We start from the raw sequence: 17,089 nt of genomic DNA, 5'->3' as shown, positions 1-17,089 counted from the left end.
ATTTTGAATAATACTATTTTTGGTATGAAGTACTCCTGTTCATAATTACAGCACTTGTCAATAAAATTTTACATTTCTCACATAATTTTAAATCATAATATTGAACACTACTCTCTATACAGATGGTGTCCGAACAATGAGAGAGAGAAAAAAAACCCAATAACTTATAAACTACATTACTATGGTTAGGCAGCATTTCAATGAATAATACCATTGTAGAACTTATCTCTTCTTATTCGGACCCAATCAACAAATTCAATGTAGTAAAAGATATGACATAGATCAATACACGAGTCGCAGTGTCATAAATGATGATGTTGTAGCATCTTCAATTGCATTATACACACTTTGATTTTGTCAGCACAAGACACGTCGCAGGAAAAACAAACAAAAAACAAATGGTATTGAGGAGTACCTGTCGATAATATTATGTCAGCCTACAATTCTTTGTGGTGACATCAAAAAAAGAAAGAAAATCAGTCCAACGTGATCTCAGCTCAATATCACAACTCATGATGTGATTCGGTACCAAACGTGTTTCTTGGGGCGAAACATTTAAGCAAGCATGTCTTAACAATTAAGCATTGCATAATACTGCAGGTTACGCAAATCCAAGAACGAGTGAGGACGCAAATTCTAGATTGTTTTTTTTTTCTGCCAGTTCTTTGTTTGTTTTCTTTTTTTTTAAGTATCAGCCTCCATTGTCTTTTGCAGCCTTTATATATATGTGGAAATACATCTAGAACTGTTCCTTGACATATTGTCAGACGACGAGTCATCAATCCAAATTTGCGAGACAAAAAAAAATAAAAAAAGGGGGGAGGGAAGGGAAATGGTCCAGCTAATAGCGTAGCATTTCGGCGAGTTATTACGATCCCATAAAATCTGCCATACTCGGCATCTGGTCCTGTTGGTTGGTCATGCTGCAGTTGGTCCCGTGTTCCCGCTTCCATTTCATTCGCCGGTTCTGGAACCAGATTTTGATCTGGCGCTCGCTCAGCCCCAGGCTTTGGGCGATCTCGAAGCGGCGCCTCCGCGTCACGTAGCGACTGAAGTGGAACTCCTTTTCCAGCTCCAACGTCTGCTGGCGAGTGTATGTCTGTCGCCCTCTCTTGCCATCTGTGAGAGAACGATAAAGAACAACACCATCGAAAGTTAGGATCCTGTTCTATTTTTCGTTTGTGTGTTGCTTTAGTTTTTATGGCTGATTCATAAGTCCTTATCAAGATCTTCTCACATGATGTTGATTACCGTCGTTGGTATCATTCTTTGTCTTTTCGTTATGTCTTTTTGTTTCGCCTGCCCAATTGGAGCGTTCTTTAGCAAACGCAAAATAATTGAAAATCAATTTCAAGCAAAGTATAGCTGAGCTAATCAGAACCGGGTATCAGAAGCAGCGTCCATGTGAAAAAAAAACAAAACAAAACAAAACAAAACAAAACACACACACACACAAAAAAAAACACACGTCATAATCTGTTTCTGTAGAATGATTATGGTGAAATGGGACCCATTTTTGGCGCGCATCACGCAACTAACAAATGAATGATTACACACGATGTAATATTTACAGTAAAATCTTCACATCGAACGATCATTATTCATTCTTGGTCGAATCAGAGCCAAGGTAGGCTCTCACATCGACCAGCTCAATAGAGAGAGTGTGTGTGTGTGTGAGTGTGTGTGAGAGAGATGGAGAGATGGAGAGAGAGAGAGAGGGGGGGGGGGGAGGGAGGAATTGGTGGCCAATCATCACGACCTACGTGTTGCCAGCTATGATCAGACCACATCACACCACTGCGATATAAAAATTGATGATATTATCGTGCCTGATAAGAACCCTGTCACGTGATCACTGTAGACGAGTGTCAACAGCAATTAACACCTTGACTCGATTATACCATTATTTCTATCACGCATGTTTTGGATGGACCTTGGCATTGAAGCTTCGGATTACCCGGGGATCAGATGATAAGAGGGAGGTTGAAATGAGATTCTTATCAAGATCGATTTTTTTTTTTCAGACAAAAAAAGTATACAAATATATAAAATGCTCATTGGCGGAAAACGCACATGTGTTCCAAGATATTACAAAACAAACCAAAACCTTTCTTATGTGGGTTTTCATGGTTACACACTAGCAGCTTTTCATTATTTGATTGTTCCCATGATAGGTTCACAATGAGAGGAACAGGGAAAACACCTTACGAGGTTTTATTAACACGAAAGCTATTTGGCAGTAATGGTTGGAATGTAGATTGTAGATATCTAAATCTGGAGATATGGTTACCTTACACACCATGTTCAATTAATCAATATTTTTATTGTCAATATCATCATAACTATTGGCATCACTCGTCTCTGCAATCTCTACTGTAATGGTCATTTCTGTCGACTTGTATTTATTCTCCAACACTTCTTCACTCACAATTACCCATTTTTCTCAGAAATATCAAATTATTCTCAGAGATTTTCATCTATTCAGTGTCGTCTGAACAAAGACTGCCTACTCACTGATTCTTCGATCGAACCAGTCTAACAAGAAGTAGATCCCCCCCCCAAAAAAAAAACAAACAAACAAACAAAAAACAGAAGCTGTAAGTGGTTGGAAACGGCTTGAAAAGGCACTTAATGAGTGTGTGTGTGTCCATTGATTAGATCATAACTTACGATAGCATTTTGTTCAGATCTAATTTACTGTTTTCATAATAGTTGATCCAAATTTGGCAAAATACTGTATGTATACTCTTCTGCTTCTTGGACGCTTGTGTGCAAGGAGTATCAACAGACGAGGACATTAGTGACGTCCTACTTTCTATTCAAAAATACCCTGTAGTTTCGGGAGACATCCCGTCGAGTTTGGCTTTAATAGTTCTTCATGGTGGTTGGGAGAACGGCATGTGACACGTAATGAAATATGTTGAGGTGACACATCTTCTTCCAAGTGAGAGTTGATTGATGTAATTCATCAAATATCATATTACCTCTACGAAAAAAAAAAACCCAAGAAAGAAATAATAGTCAAAGCAGTTTCATCTTTGTGACATTTAACCGCAAAACGAGGGATAACTTTGACAATTGTTTGTTCGTCACGGTTTTCCTGAATGCATTTCAGTGTGTGGGTTAGACAAAGAATTACATTTCAGAAACTAGCTTGGTGAAAATTAAAAACAGCAACAGCAACAATTCAATCAATAAGTCTACCATCATGGTGCGCTTTAAATGTCCGTGTTGCATTTCTTTTTCTTTTTTTATGCGAACATATGACAAAGGTTACAACGACAAGAAACAATTACTAAACAATTATACATGAAAGATTATTTGCCAGAATGGCCAGATCATAATGAAGATTGCAACGGTAGACGAATAAATCAAAAGTATCTTTTCTAATGCCATGTCTTTTTAAAATATTGGTTAACCAAACACATAATTCAATGCTTTATTGCATTGTTGGTTTGAGAATTTTTTTTTCTGCCACTTGATATATAATATACTTTCGCGATTTTCTAGATAACGATACAATAAGAGGGCACTACAATTGTATATTCATGATTTTTATTGACAGAGTATGATTCGTGTAAGCGTCTACAGGTTTCACCTCTTAAAAAGCAATATACTTATTTCATACTTAATGTATTGTGGCCATAGAACTTTCATTCAGGACGATGCCTGTTTGAATAACACGCATTGCTAAAACCAAACAAGGAGAACAAAGAAAACAAACACACATGCACACACACGATGAGCAATATAGATAATCATTGTACTTCATTTTACCTACAAGTTAAGGTTTAAACAGACGAGATCAACGATACGAAAATGACGACGCCTGGTTGTAAGGCTAAAGATCTCGAGGGAGAAGGTGGATATAGCCATTAGCTCTCTATTCCCTCCGACATCGCACGCATCCCCCCGGCGCGCGAAAATAGATACACCGCGCATCGCTCGCCGTGCACCGCGTAACCCAATATGAACAGATAAGCACGAGTGCGGAGTTCCGCATCTTTAGGGGCACTTGGCGCTTGGGGTAGCGAGCGCTCATCGGGAGCACTACGAAGATGATGCCACGGCGGTGGGCAGAAGATGGAAGGGCAACCCTGCATCAACCCCAGCTGATGACAGAGAAGTCGTAATCAAATTAATTACGGGCTGCCCGATTGATGGTCGGACCGTGATAGATTTATTGCGCAATATCTCGCCTGAAGTGTCTGATATTGTCGCTCAAGTTCATACCCATCCTTCTTCCGATGGATGGATTCAGAGCAAGCAGGCAAAACGTGCTGACTACACAGCGCACACCGAGTTTATTCATGTCAGTGCGTCTTCCTTTCATTCATTTCCTTTCAGATTAAAAAAAGGAAATACATGACTTGTATTTTAGTGATTTCGTTTTGGGATTGCCTGTCATCAAAACTAGAAAAAAAACCCTTTGATTTCCCTTTATGACTTTGGCAATGCATATTTGCTAATCGAACAGAATGTACTGTGCAGCCGTTCACAGCAGCCATTTAAATTTGACACAATCAATGTAAGTGGACACAGTCATTTATAGAACCAAAATCCAGAAATAAAGCTAAACACTGGGCTATTATGCATGAGATGAGCACTGCATAAAACATAATATTATGAACAGACTGATGAAGATGAAGTGCCATGAGTGTTAAAAACACACTCTTTCATTATCCACTCTGTTGACAGATATGAGCGCAGGCTTTGGTAACATTATTGAAACTATAAAAATGATAGGGAAATCTGTACTGAACAACAGACTATTGCCGTTACTATTAAAGTCGTTGTCATCAAAATGTTCGTCATTTTCTTCTTCTTCTTCTTATTATTATCATTATTATTATTATTATTATTATTATTATTATTACCATTGTTATTATTATTATTATCATTATCATTATTATTAATATCAATACTATTATTATTATTATTGTTATTGTTATTATTATCATTATGCTGATTACTATTATCATTATCATTATTATTAATATCAATATTATTATTATAATTATTATTATTATCATTATTATTATTATTATTATTATTATTATTATTATTATTATCATTATGCTGATTACTATTATCATTATCATTATTATCATCATTATGATGATTATGTTATTGTTATTATTAATCATTAGCATTAATTCGCAGTGATACCAGCATCTTATTGTATTTGTTTGTGATGATGCTTTTCATTTCTTCTTTATCATGAACAGAGAGACGAATATCTGAAAAAAGTCCCTTTGACTGTGTGTTCTTTCGGGTTGCTTGTTTATCTGTTCTTCTTCTGTTAATGACAATCGGAACGGCATTAAGTTACGACGACCAATGGATGGCCGTAGTCCTACAGGTGTCAGCAGATCAAAAACAATATACATGCAAACTGTATTTCTTAGTTTTATTTCTATGAATGCCTGGTGTGTGTAATGTAAACATTAGGAGGCATGTGTCTCTACGCGCCACACACAAGAGCGAGAACTTATTACTGAACGCCAGTGTATCTTAATCCTTTCTTTTATTTCTCTGTCAAACCCAGTTTATTTGACAGTCTATTTGACGGTCTATTCAACTGTATTTTAGTCAGGACATCAACATAACATTACTACTGCTACTACTATACAACAACAACAACAACAACTACTAATACTACTACTACTACTACTATACTTCACGTATTTCTAAATTATTACTTCTTAGGAAATTACAATTGTCTTTTTTATTCTTGTTTCGGAAGCTTCCTTGGTGCTTCCGGGATTGTTTTTTTTAGTACCATCTATATACCCATTTGGATTTTTGTTGTTGTTGTCGAGTTGTTTCTTTGTTTACGTGAACTCTTTGCATGATATTTGATTTTTTATTTCATTTTTTTATCTTTCAGGCAAATGAAACCTTTGTTTACCTCAACTAACAAATAACTCTTACTAACCGTAACTATTATGTATCCTCACTCTGCATGTGACAGCCATAATGTCTCCCAAACACGAAAAAACTTACTTCACACGTTTGGTGATGTCATAGCAAATAGTGATTATGGTATTAATATTCAGAATGGTGACTATGAAATAAGCACACATTGACTACCACTACTACTGCACTTCTACTGGCAATAAAGGTTGCAATGAAAATCATCATGATATTATTGATTCAAGGTAAGCTTCATGACATGAAAATGAAGAAACTGATAGGATCGTGCACCGAAATTATATCAAAATCACTCTATATTAATATTTGTATTCCTACATTTAAATCGTGTCCGGTAAAAGGTGCGCTAATCCCGTTCTAATAATAATCCAAATTTAGCATAATACAGAGGAATCTCGATTATGTTTTCCTTCCCGTTAGCAATGGTTGGTATAGACAAGAGGAATACAATCTAATGTTTTGCCGTATTTCGATCTTTAAGGCTTCATTGAGCGTTCTGTGGAGATGCGTCTCTTTACATTGCAAGCGAATGACAAAGACCCGTTACTATAGAGGAGAAGGAAAGAGTCGAGGAAGAAGAAGAAGAAGAAGAAGAAAGGCGGTTAATGGAGGGTATCATATGATAAATTTCCGACATTAATAATAATTTCATTTCACGTGTGAGCGGACAGCCGACCATCGGGGAATAGACCGGAGAGCGCCGCGGATGACTCGGGGGGCTTTCGGATTGGCAGCGCTCTTTGCCACAAGCGTGGAACGGGGGTATATCTTTTTGAGGACCGGCGCAAATTGGCATTATCCTAAGGAACAGATGGATGAAGGAACTTAAAATCTTCCCTCAATTCATAAATCAACAATATGAAACGAGCACTTCAATGTTGATATGTCATTATCCAGGTGTCATGTGTAAAACATCTTTGTAAATGTCATGTTGCGGTAAAGACGAAGTGCACCTCAAACATAATATTGACATTTTGTATGTTGTAAGTTTATGCATCGTTGTTTATCGCAATGATTTTTCAACACAGTGGAAGGTGCTACCATTCCCACAAATACACACAGACCCACATCCTGCTACATTAATAAAACAATTGCATTTTTTAATCATTTTTTGTGTGCAAAAATACTACTTGCTCTTTTTGCATTTAACTTTGCTTTGACAGGCCAATGTGAATAGGCGCGTGTGCAAGAAATGTATATTTGAATATCAAGCTATCTTTCAATCCATTTGTCCCTCTCTCTGTCTCTATACCATAACATCTGCTTTCATCGTTCACGCAATGTGCCATTCTTATTGCAGTTAATTTGTTTGTTTGTTTGCTCATTTCCATCTGAGAAGATGGCTGGATAGCCCATATTCAGCTACGTTAAGCTGGTCTTCCATGGGGTCCAGTTGGATGTGAGGTGGGACCACTTCACCGGGTTGAACACCCTGCATTTTGCGATGAATGAATGAAGCGGGATCTTTTACGTGCATGAGTTGTTACTCTCTCATACACGGGACCTCCATTTTTATGTCCTATCCGAGGTTTATGTGTGTGTGTGTGTGTGTGTGTGTGTGTGTGTGTGTGTGCTGTTTCTAACGCCATTTGTCATTTGTACCATCCGGTTTCAATATCCATTCTTAATGCCTCTCTCTATCCTGCGAAAAATCTAAAGATGTTTCCCTATTGTAGACGTTTCTCCATAATTTTTGCTTTTTATATTCTATATTCCTGGGCTTGGAACAATTAACAGTACTGTTATTGATCTTTCATCTTTGAGTGACACACGTGGGAATTTTAAAAGCAACTCCGGGCTATGACGTAACAGGATACACACCACCTTTTTAACATGATTTATACAAGAACAGCTATGCACATCGTTATTAACAAAACAGGAAGAAAACAACGTCATGTTTCCCCCGAAATATCTATGAGAGTACGAGAAAAACCTAAAAAACAATGACAATTAAAAGAGCCATGTACGTCAAGAGTCGGGCAAAACATCCACAAAAAAAAAAAGAGAGAAGAAGATAACAGAGTATGTAAATATTAAAGAGATTACGAACAACATTATCAGCCTTTAAAATAAAGGGATTGGGGAGTGTGTCCACAGAACCCTTTAATCCCCCAATGCTTTAGTTTTTATCATTGCTTGCCCATGTTACCTGATGAAACATCTCATTTATAAATTGTACACACTTTCCTGTCCACAGCAGCAACTGCTTGAAAGGAGCTCATGTTAACCGTCACGTTTGATGCCGCTTTACATCTTTTCTCCCTGCCATGGTACATCCCTCTGCTTACCGCCTGTAAACATTAATTTCATCCACATGCTCACATTAAGTACTGTCGCAATTCCTTAGATATCCACTTCAGAGTACCCTAGAAACAGGAAGATTGGGTCTTCAATGTTGTCCTACTTTCCTTGGTGGTAAGGGCAGCCGTAATATTACCACCCATCGAACACTCCTCCATTTTCGTTGGTCGTACACGCATTACGGAAGAGAAGGTTCCATCACCACGGTTCATTTTCAACGCATTTTTTTTTCTCCAGCACAATATTGTGTGTCCTGCAATTTGATTTCATTGCCTCTCACTCAGAAGCTCAGCTCTAATCATTATTTTTATCTTTTTGTGGTCATTATCATTATCATCATCATTATCATCATCATTATTCTTATCACGAGGCATTTAGATACGCTGTGCATATTTCAACAATATCACAGCTTTTACATAAGATACATTTACAATTAAAAAGAATACAATATGTAAAATAATTGCAACTTAGAAAAAATCAAGATTTGATGAAACTGTTTGGTTCCAACTTCCCTGTTAAATTTAAAATTCTACAGGTAAAGACAGATAGATACATACAATGCAAAACATTTCATCTAAATCTCATCCTGGTTTATACAAGGAGGTGGGATAGAAAATATACACGTCTCTGCCTGGATACAAATGATGATGGTAACAAAGCTCCTCCATGAAAATTAACAACTATTACAAATAACTCAAAATTTTGAAGCCTCTGCTATAACACATCTCTGACAGCAACTGGCTACATTTTGATATAAATAGTACACTATAAGGCAAACCTCTGGAAGACCTTGATACTATCTGTAAAAATACACACAAACGCAGAGAGAGAGAGAGAGAGAGAGAGAAAGACAGAGAGAGGAATGCAAATATCTGGAAAAAAGGTGATGTCAAAGAAGAACACATAAAGATTCTCCAGGAAATTAGGTAAAGTATACTCAAAAGCGAGTGTGTGTACTTAAAATCGGCAATCGTTCTGTATGCAAATTAAGATGTAACTCATGTAATTATATTACAGATGTATTGTATAATTAATGAAAATGATGATAATTGTTGAAATTATCCTCCTGTTATTTTGTACTATGTTTATGAAATTGCAGAAAATTGATGTATTTGAAAAAAAAAATGGCATACAGAGAATAAATCAAATCAAATCAAAATCAGGTTTTATAATCATTTCTATATATATATCACATTAAAAGTGAAGCGAAATACAGTGTATATTTATTCTATAAAATTTCCTACTGCTTTCGTGATTCCTTACTAAACGGGTTTTTAATTTTGTTTTTGTCCTTTATTCAGATCTTAGGTTATGTCAAGAAACGTCTTTGTCATATAGACTTGAATGAAAGTGCAAAATACAACAATGTGATTGATGACTTCTCAAACCTGTGCTAAGGCTCTGAATATTTCAAAGAGGGTCTTGATGATTGAATCCCTAAATGCTTCACGTTGGAACTGTGTTTTGTTGTAACACAGCTATGCCAGATTGATTTATGGTGTTGTCATATCGGAGCACATACTGGAATTCTTCAGACAAAATTAAACACATAATTTTTCATCTGCTGTCGTTGTGAGCTCTGACAAAAAAGAAAGGAAGAATCAGTAGGTGACGATTGACAATGAAAAAACACATTGTAAATTATGACTTAATAAACCTTCGGTTTGACGGGTAAAACCACATTTAATCTCTCGAGCCGATTCCACGCTTTGGCCGTATTTCATGTTGTGAATTTCTTTCGCATGAGTCATCTCTTGAATGGTAGCGACATTATGTTCTCTTGGAACGTCCACGCAACGTCATTTGCAGATACATGACGGATCAGAACAACTAAAATTCCTGTCGAATGGAATCACTATCCTATCCCTTTTTTTAATAAGCAACTTCTGATCTTGTTACCGCAATGTGGAATCATCAAATTTCAGTCGATACTGATTGTTATTTTAGCAGCTATACGGTGAGCGGAAAAAGGCTGTGGCACCATTTATCTTGTTTTTCTTCACAGCACTTACAGCTGCCAGTAATTTCAGATCTATACAGATTTTTCTTTTTCATAAGGGATGCTGGCTTAATTTTTGCACTCTCGTTGCTCTGCAATTATAGGAGTACTGTGTAGAGAGGATGTTCTAACTAAAATGACAAATCGAAACGGCGAAATAAGAAGAAGAGGAGAAACAAACAACCAAGCAAGAATTTTGATTTCACGAATTCATTTTCATCTGCTTTGGAGAAGGGGGGACAAAGTTAACAGCTGCATGTATGGAAGTCTCGCCTTGTGACTGCGGAAGCTTTTCCGTCCTCCAAAATATTCCTCGTTTCTCTTTTTGAGTGCCCGTCGCAAAAAAAGCCGATACAGAGAGGTCCGAGCGCTCAAGCTTTCTCCGGCCAGCCCGCGCGCCACGGGCGTACGCGAGGATGACGAGATAACATGTGCGCCGCTCCACTGAAGCACGCCCATCAAAAATTCATACCGCGGAGGACTTGTAGCGGGGAGAATTCCCTCCGATGCCCACGCGTGAGTGCTCGCGGACAGGAAATATTGTATTCCCGCTGTAACCTTGATCTCGTGGCTGATGTCCACACCGAGAATGAGCGGAAAGCGCCCAACAGATTTCATTTTTACAAATCCTTGCTATCACTATATAGGCCTACTCTGGCATACTTTAATGATAATGATGATAATTATAATGATGAAATTACTATACTATCAATAACAATAACTATCATAATAATGATGATAATAGTGATTATCAATAAAGAAGATCATAATGATATTGTTACTCAGAGTGATAATGATAATGCTAATGATCAAAACCGCAGAGAAAGAAAGCGTTTTCCCTAGGAGGAAGATATGTATACACTTCTGAAAAAGGTGACAAATTTCTATAGTTGTAGATATTTGATACTGTTGACGGCACGTCAGTCATTTGTATGAATCTAGAATGCAGAATTTACTGCTGCAAGTGTTCTATGATAGGATTTAAGTGTGTGCGTGTCTCTCTCTCTCTCTCTGTTTACATTCTGTTTTTAAATCATTCTCAATTTAAAAATGTTCTGATTCGATATGTTAGAACTCGCTGGAAATCTTGTCATGTATGATCGATTTCCTGCTGTTAGTCATGTTAGTTGAAGTTTTGTAGATTTTACCCCGTCTTTGTACTGATATAACGGAGGTAATAACAATTTGATCACCAATACAAAAAGAAACAAGTTAAGGAAAAAAATAGTATTCAGCAATTTATACATAGTGTAAAGATGACACAACAACCTTCAATGTGAAATCACAGAGTAAACCTCTATTTACTAAAATGTAACCTCGATTTCCCCTTCCCTTTGGCCAATGTGAAATCTGTCTCCTTATTGATGTTCAGATAGTTTTTACAACCTTGGATATCTGAAATTTTGTTTTCTCTGAAATTTGAAAATGTAAATAAGTATAGTAATTGAAAATGAGGAATGTACACTAGGATACTAATTTTTGGTTGTGTAGATTTTTAGTCGTGGGATATTGATAAGGCTTTCATAATTATCATATCATCAGCGACTAGAATCATTGAGCGTAACGACACCATTAACAGAGAACTTGATGTTATCAAGAAACAATTATCCAATTCACAAATCACGTTTTGTTTTTATGCAACCACATCCCCTTTCCTAGAAAGGAAAAAAAATAAAACAAACCAAACCAAAGCAAAACAAATTTCCAGGGCTATTGCAACGTAATATCTATAGAATTTATTGCGAAAGGGGTACATTTTCTCTACAAGCTTTATTTTCATTTCACGAACAAAGTGAAGATATGCGTGACAATCAGTGGGGGATTGAAAAGGGCTCATCGCCACCACCTCATCTAATTTATATAATTTAATTTTATATATTTAACTTAATTTGTATAATATAATTACACGGCACTATCATGTTTTGATGATATTACCTGAAACCTAAACATTTGATAACATTCTTACGTAAGGTCTGATTTTATTTGTTTGCTTGTTTCTTATATACTTTCTGCATTCATTTCATAAGGAATTCTAGCAACATAAACATGAAATAAAATTGATAAAGTAGTCAAATGACAAGCAAACACAATGATACAGGGAACATAATATATTATAATCAATACAAAACCTTTTTCATTTCATTTCATTCATTTCACACATGCATGTTCACATGCATGTTTTTTTATTTTCATTTCCAATCAAACACAGGTAATACACTTTGACACGATTACATATATTGGAACATAATAATACATATTGGTTCTTAAAAGAACTTCATGGAAATGGAAATTGAGGGGCTGCTAAAAAGCGAACTTGTAGATTGCAGTCCCCTCACTTACGTTACATTACTACAATACATTGATGACTTTATAACACAATACAACGATACATGTACCGTACAAGCTAATCATTGAAAGTATACAGTTTTCAATTCAATCGAATCGGATGGTTACATGAAGTATACGCTTTCACATGTATACACATACACATACACACACACATAGACATACCTTGCTGAATGAGATACAATTTTTATTGATGCAGATGGCGAGATGTCATAAGTAGTTGCTCGAAAGTATAGCAGCCCTCCCCCGTTATATGATATCATTATATTATATACGTATGGACAGTATGATGGTTGTAGAAGATTCAGTAAGTAAATGTCATTATAATGCTAATGTGCCACACTGCGTGATTTCAAAGGAATTGCACACGTTTGTGTTGTTCGTACAAAGAGTACTTGCAAAAATAGTAATATTGCCATTGTTCAAACAATGAACATCAGAGAAAAATCTTGTTTCGTTTGACGTAAATCAATCATTTAAACGGTTGGATTTCAGCAGTAAGTGCTTCTTCATTGGGGCCTAAACAGGGAAGGCACAAGAGGCAGCTTTTACATACCTGGGTAATGAAGTCCTTACATTTGAAGAAACTGCTTCCATTCTGTTTATTGGAATTTATCATATTTATTAATTATTCATCATTATTACATTTCTGTAATCTTGTTACTTATCATTTGTTTTTTTCAAAATGAGGAAAATGTCTGCACAAGCGTTGTTGTTTTTTATTTACAAAATAATCATAGTGATACCTTTTATTTTTGTCATTGCTTCTATTCATTCGTTCATTTTTTTTTAAATTAAACTAAATGATTTGTATATCTTACAGATCGCTAGCAATATGTTATTTATCAAAGGTATCCTCAGTATTTGTATTACATTTTGTTGGATGGAAATAAAGGTACAATTGTATATTTTACAAAAAAGTAATAATCCTCTCATGTTTGGTATCTTCCTAATCACTTTTCTGACATTTTCGATCCGTCAGTAGTGCCATTTCAAAATGGCAAGGTTCACAAACTAACTTCTTCAATCGGAATTATTTGTAGATGTTTTTACATCTCGTTGTTATTGTCATTGTAGAAGTATTTTTACCTCAAAACATATCATGTCTTAAATTGACAAGACAAAAACATCGCAAATTATCGGTCAGTTTAAAGCTACCTTCAAAACATCCGTTTTTCATGCTGAATAATTGAATTATATAAGTTTCTTTATCACCAAGGTTTCTTCTGTCCCATTTCCTTCTTAGCGCGCATGGGAATGATTAGTAATATTGTAATGTGCGCTTTATAAAGAAAAAAAAAATGATTGCTATTATTTTCATTAGATTGCGGGAATCCAGCTGTTGCGTTGAAAACTCGATCAGACAAGTACTTTAATAGATGGGGGCGTTAAAGGAAGAGACAGTTCCCGGCATACACTGCACGGCATGCAAGCAGAATTTCATCATCCAACAAACATGGGAATTGACATTTAAGTGTTATTTATTTTTCTTAATACAAAATGTTCCTTCTTCATATGTAAACGATGGTGATACGACATTTGCTCTTGCGACAATTTAATGCTCTTGTCGTATTTTCTTCAAGGACTTTGCGTTAGGGTTAGGGTTGTGATGGAGTTCTAGGTCTATATTTAGTTCGATGTGTGGATTAGGATCATGGTTATAGGGCTATATTTGTAGGTAGAATCTATGTTTGGCTTTAGCGTGCAGATATTTCATGGGAACAATTGTCACAGGAGCAAATGTCATGGAACCGTAAACGATGCATACATTGATTTAAATGCCTTTTCTACATTTCGTAAAAATAATATATGTGTATAACTATATATTGATTTATAAATTCATCCGTTTATTTATTTATCTTTATGCCCAAAAATCTGTTCTCTTTTGTAGCCACAGGGACCTTTTGTAGTACCTGGGAGGTATCACACACCTCCTTGGTATAGCATCAATTGGAGGCAATGTGTTTTTGTTCACCTCGGAACATCGTAACTTTTTTTTTTACCTCAGGGCGGCCGCGGCTCGAGTATATTGAACTTGTCGGTATGAGGTCACGACAGTATTCGGCAATGGACGCGTCTGTAAAATTACGACCTCGTCGCCCACACCTGGGAATACGGAGTGTAGACACAAAGAGTGGGATGGGGAGAGACGGGGTGGGAGATCGGGAGAGGGGAAGAAAGAGAGAGGAGGAGAGGGAGAGATGGGGAGGAGAGAATGCGTTGTGGGATTGGGGAGAGAACGGGGGAGGCCAGCCGGTCTCGCACGGTGAACCGACTCACTTCAAACACACCGCCGCAACTCTTTCTACCCAGCGAGACCCTCATGTATTTCTGATTTCTTTGACGATACGTACACAGTCGGGCATCCAAACCAAAACAAACATCATTCCATCTCCATCTGCGTGCACTTGGCACGGAATAAACCTAATCTGACACAAACGAATGATAGATTACATGTTTAGTGACCAATCGCCGTATTTGTGGGGCTCCCAGCTAGGACGGCGTACGTGAGCGAAACGGAGTATTTCACCCGTGTCCCCTGCATCCACTCCTCCTGAGCCTCCCCGTGTAGCGAAAACAATCATATCCTTCCTCCTCCACTTTCTCACTCTCTCTTTCATTTCCTCTTTGATCTTTCCCTCTTTCACCGTTCTTTCTTGAACTCTTTTGTGATTTGGAAGGGGTGGGGGGGGGGGGGTGAAGAGTTCCGATGAATAATGCAGCATTTTTTGGTAAATACGGCGAGACACGTTTTCTAGCCGCATCAATTCACACGACGCGTGGCGGAATAATAATTAGCGGTGAAAGGACAACACGACACGGCTGACGATGGGCCCCGGACCACGTTACCAGACGTGCCTCCATGGACGGTCGCAGCCTGGTGGATGTAGCTAGAGGCGGTGTGTAACCCCCCTCGCGAGAGAGCGCCTGCTCGATTGGCCATGCTATGTGACGCATTGGTAGCCGAGCTGAATGCGAGAGGAACTGGCAGGGGGAAATTGCGAGTGAAAGATACACTTTCGGCATGAATTCTTAATTAGTCCTAAGGCAAATATATCTCTTTCTGTTTCTCCCCAACTTCTTGTTTCATCCTATTATGCTCTAGCATTCCTGGCCATTTATGTTTCTCTTGACAGTAAATGAATCAGCTATCAATTATTACATTCATTTATAGCATCATCATTAATGTCTGTATCTTATATGCATATATATATATATATATATACATATATATATATATATAATTATATATATATATATATATATATATATATATATATATATATATATAGTATATACAAATATATATATACATTTAATTATGTATTGGATCATAATCATTTCATCACATCGCATTATCATACCATATAGAATAAAGTTTTGCATTCTCGGCATCGAGCACTCTGTACGAAGATGGCGTTCACGACCAAGTATGTGAATATATGTAATTATGATTATGGTTATATATGATTAGTACATGTAGGTATAATTCTGTGTAATCATATGCATGTATAAACAGTCTCATACATATATATATATATATATATATATATATATATATATATATACATATATATAGATACATATATATAGTGAAAGAAATTAGACACTATATGCTACCCACAATGAGGCACCGCGTATGTTTGGGAGCACTTGGGGAAGGGAACGATCTCTTTATTGTCATCCCCTTCATTTGGTTGTCTCAAAGACACTGCTGTGATCGCTCAATTTCAAGAAAATGGTCGAATTTCACTCAAAAAGTTTCAAGCATGTACACAAACTTCAGAATTATTCTGTCATTGTAAAGAGATCTACAAATATCACCATCCATGATAGGCACAGTAAAACTTCCTTCCACGACAGCAGGTTTATTGAATTTGTATACCTTTAGTTATTATGACGTAGAGTACCCCTCTTCTTCTCTCAATGCCAGTCTTCTGTCCTACACCTCACTACATCTCTCTCTCTCTCCCACTTTCTATAATGTTTCAATATCGTTTATAATCAACTGAAAGTGCATAATACATTTTTATGCCTCCGCCACGAAGTGGTGCCGGAGGCATTATGTTTTCGGGTTGTCCGTCCGTACGTCCGTACGTCCGTCCGCCCGTACGTCCGTACGTCCGTCCGCATTCGTTTACGCGATCACTTGAGCAATATTGACTGGAATTTCACCAAACTTGGTCCAAGTATAAAGTATGATGGGGCAATTACTTGATTAGATTTTGGGTGAAATCGGCTAAAGGCCAAGGTCAAAGGTCAAGGTCAAATCATGAAATTGTATCTGTTTACGCCATAACTCAAGACTGGATCAAGCAAATTTCACCAAACTTTGTCCGAGGATGATGTATGATGAGACAATTACTTGATTAGTTTTTGAGTGAAATCGGACAGAGGTCTAAGGTCAAAGATCAAGGTAAAATCCTAAAATCTACCTGTTTAAGTGATAACTCAAAACTGGATAAAGCAACTTTCACCAAACTTGGTCCAAGGATGAAGTATGATGGG

At 36.9% G+C, this 17,089-nt stretch overlaps 1 protein-coding gene across 1 annotated transcript in view; it reads right to left on the bottom strand.

Annotated features, from left to right (window-relative positions):
- Positions 1-868: 868 nt before the first annotated feature.
- Positions 869-17,089, bottom strand: part of LOC139725930 (homeobox protein Hox-C6-like) — a 34,479-nt gene continuing 18,258 nt past the window's right edge. The window contains exon 2 of the mRNA XM_071637012.1: positions 869-1,119. Within this exon, the coding sequence (XP_071493113.1) occupies positions 869-1,119 (251 nt within the window). The remainder of the gene's footprint in view (positions 1,120-17,089) is intronic.

This window comes from Diadema antillarum, unplaced genomic scaffold (assembly GCF_040938485.1).
Source record: "Diadema antillarum isolate AM-2024a unplaced genomic scaffold, OU_Dant_1.0 seq00000069_RagTag, whole genome shotgun sequence".
Classification (NCBI taxonomy): domain Eukaryota; kingdom Metazoa; phylum Echinodermata; class Echinoidea; order Diadematoida; family Diadematidae; genus Diadema; species Diadema antillarum.
The sequence above is the reverse complement of the archived record's forward strand: the minus strand, read 5'-3'. Positions and strand labels throughout refer to the sequence as shown.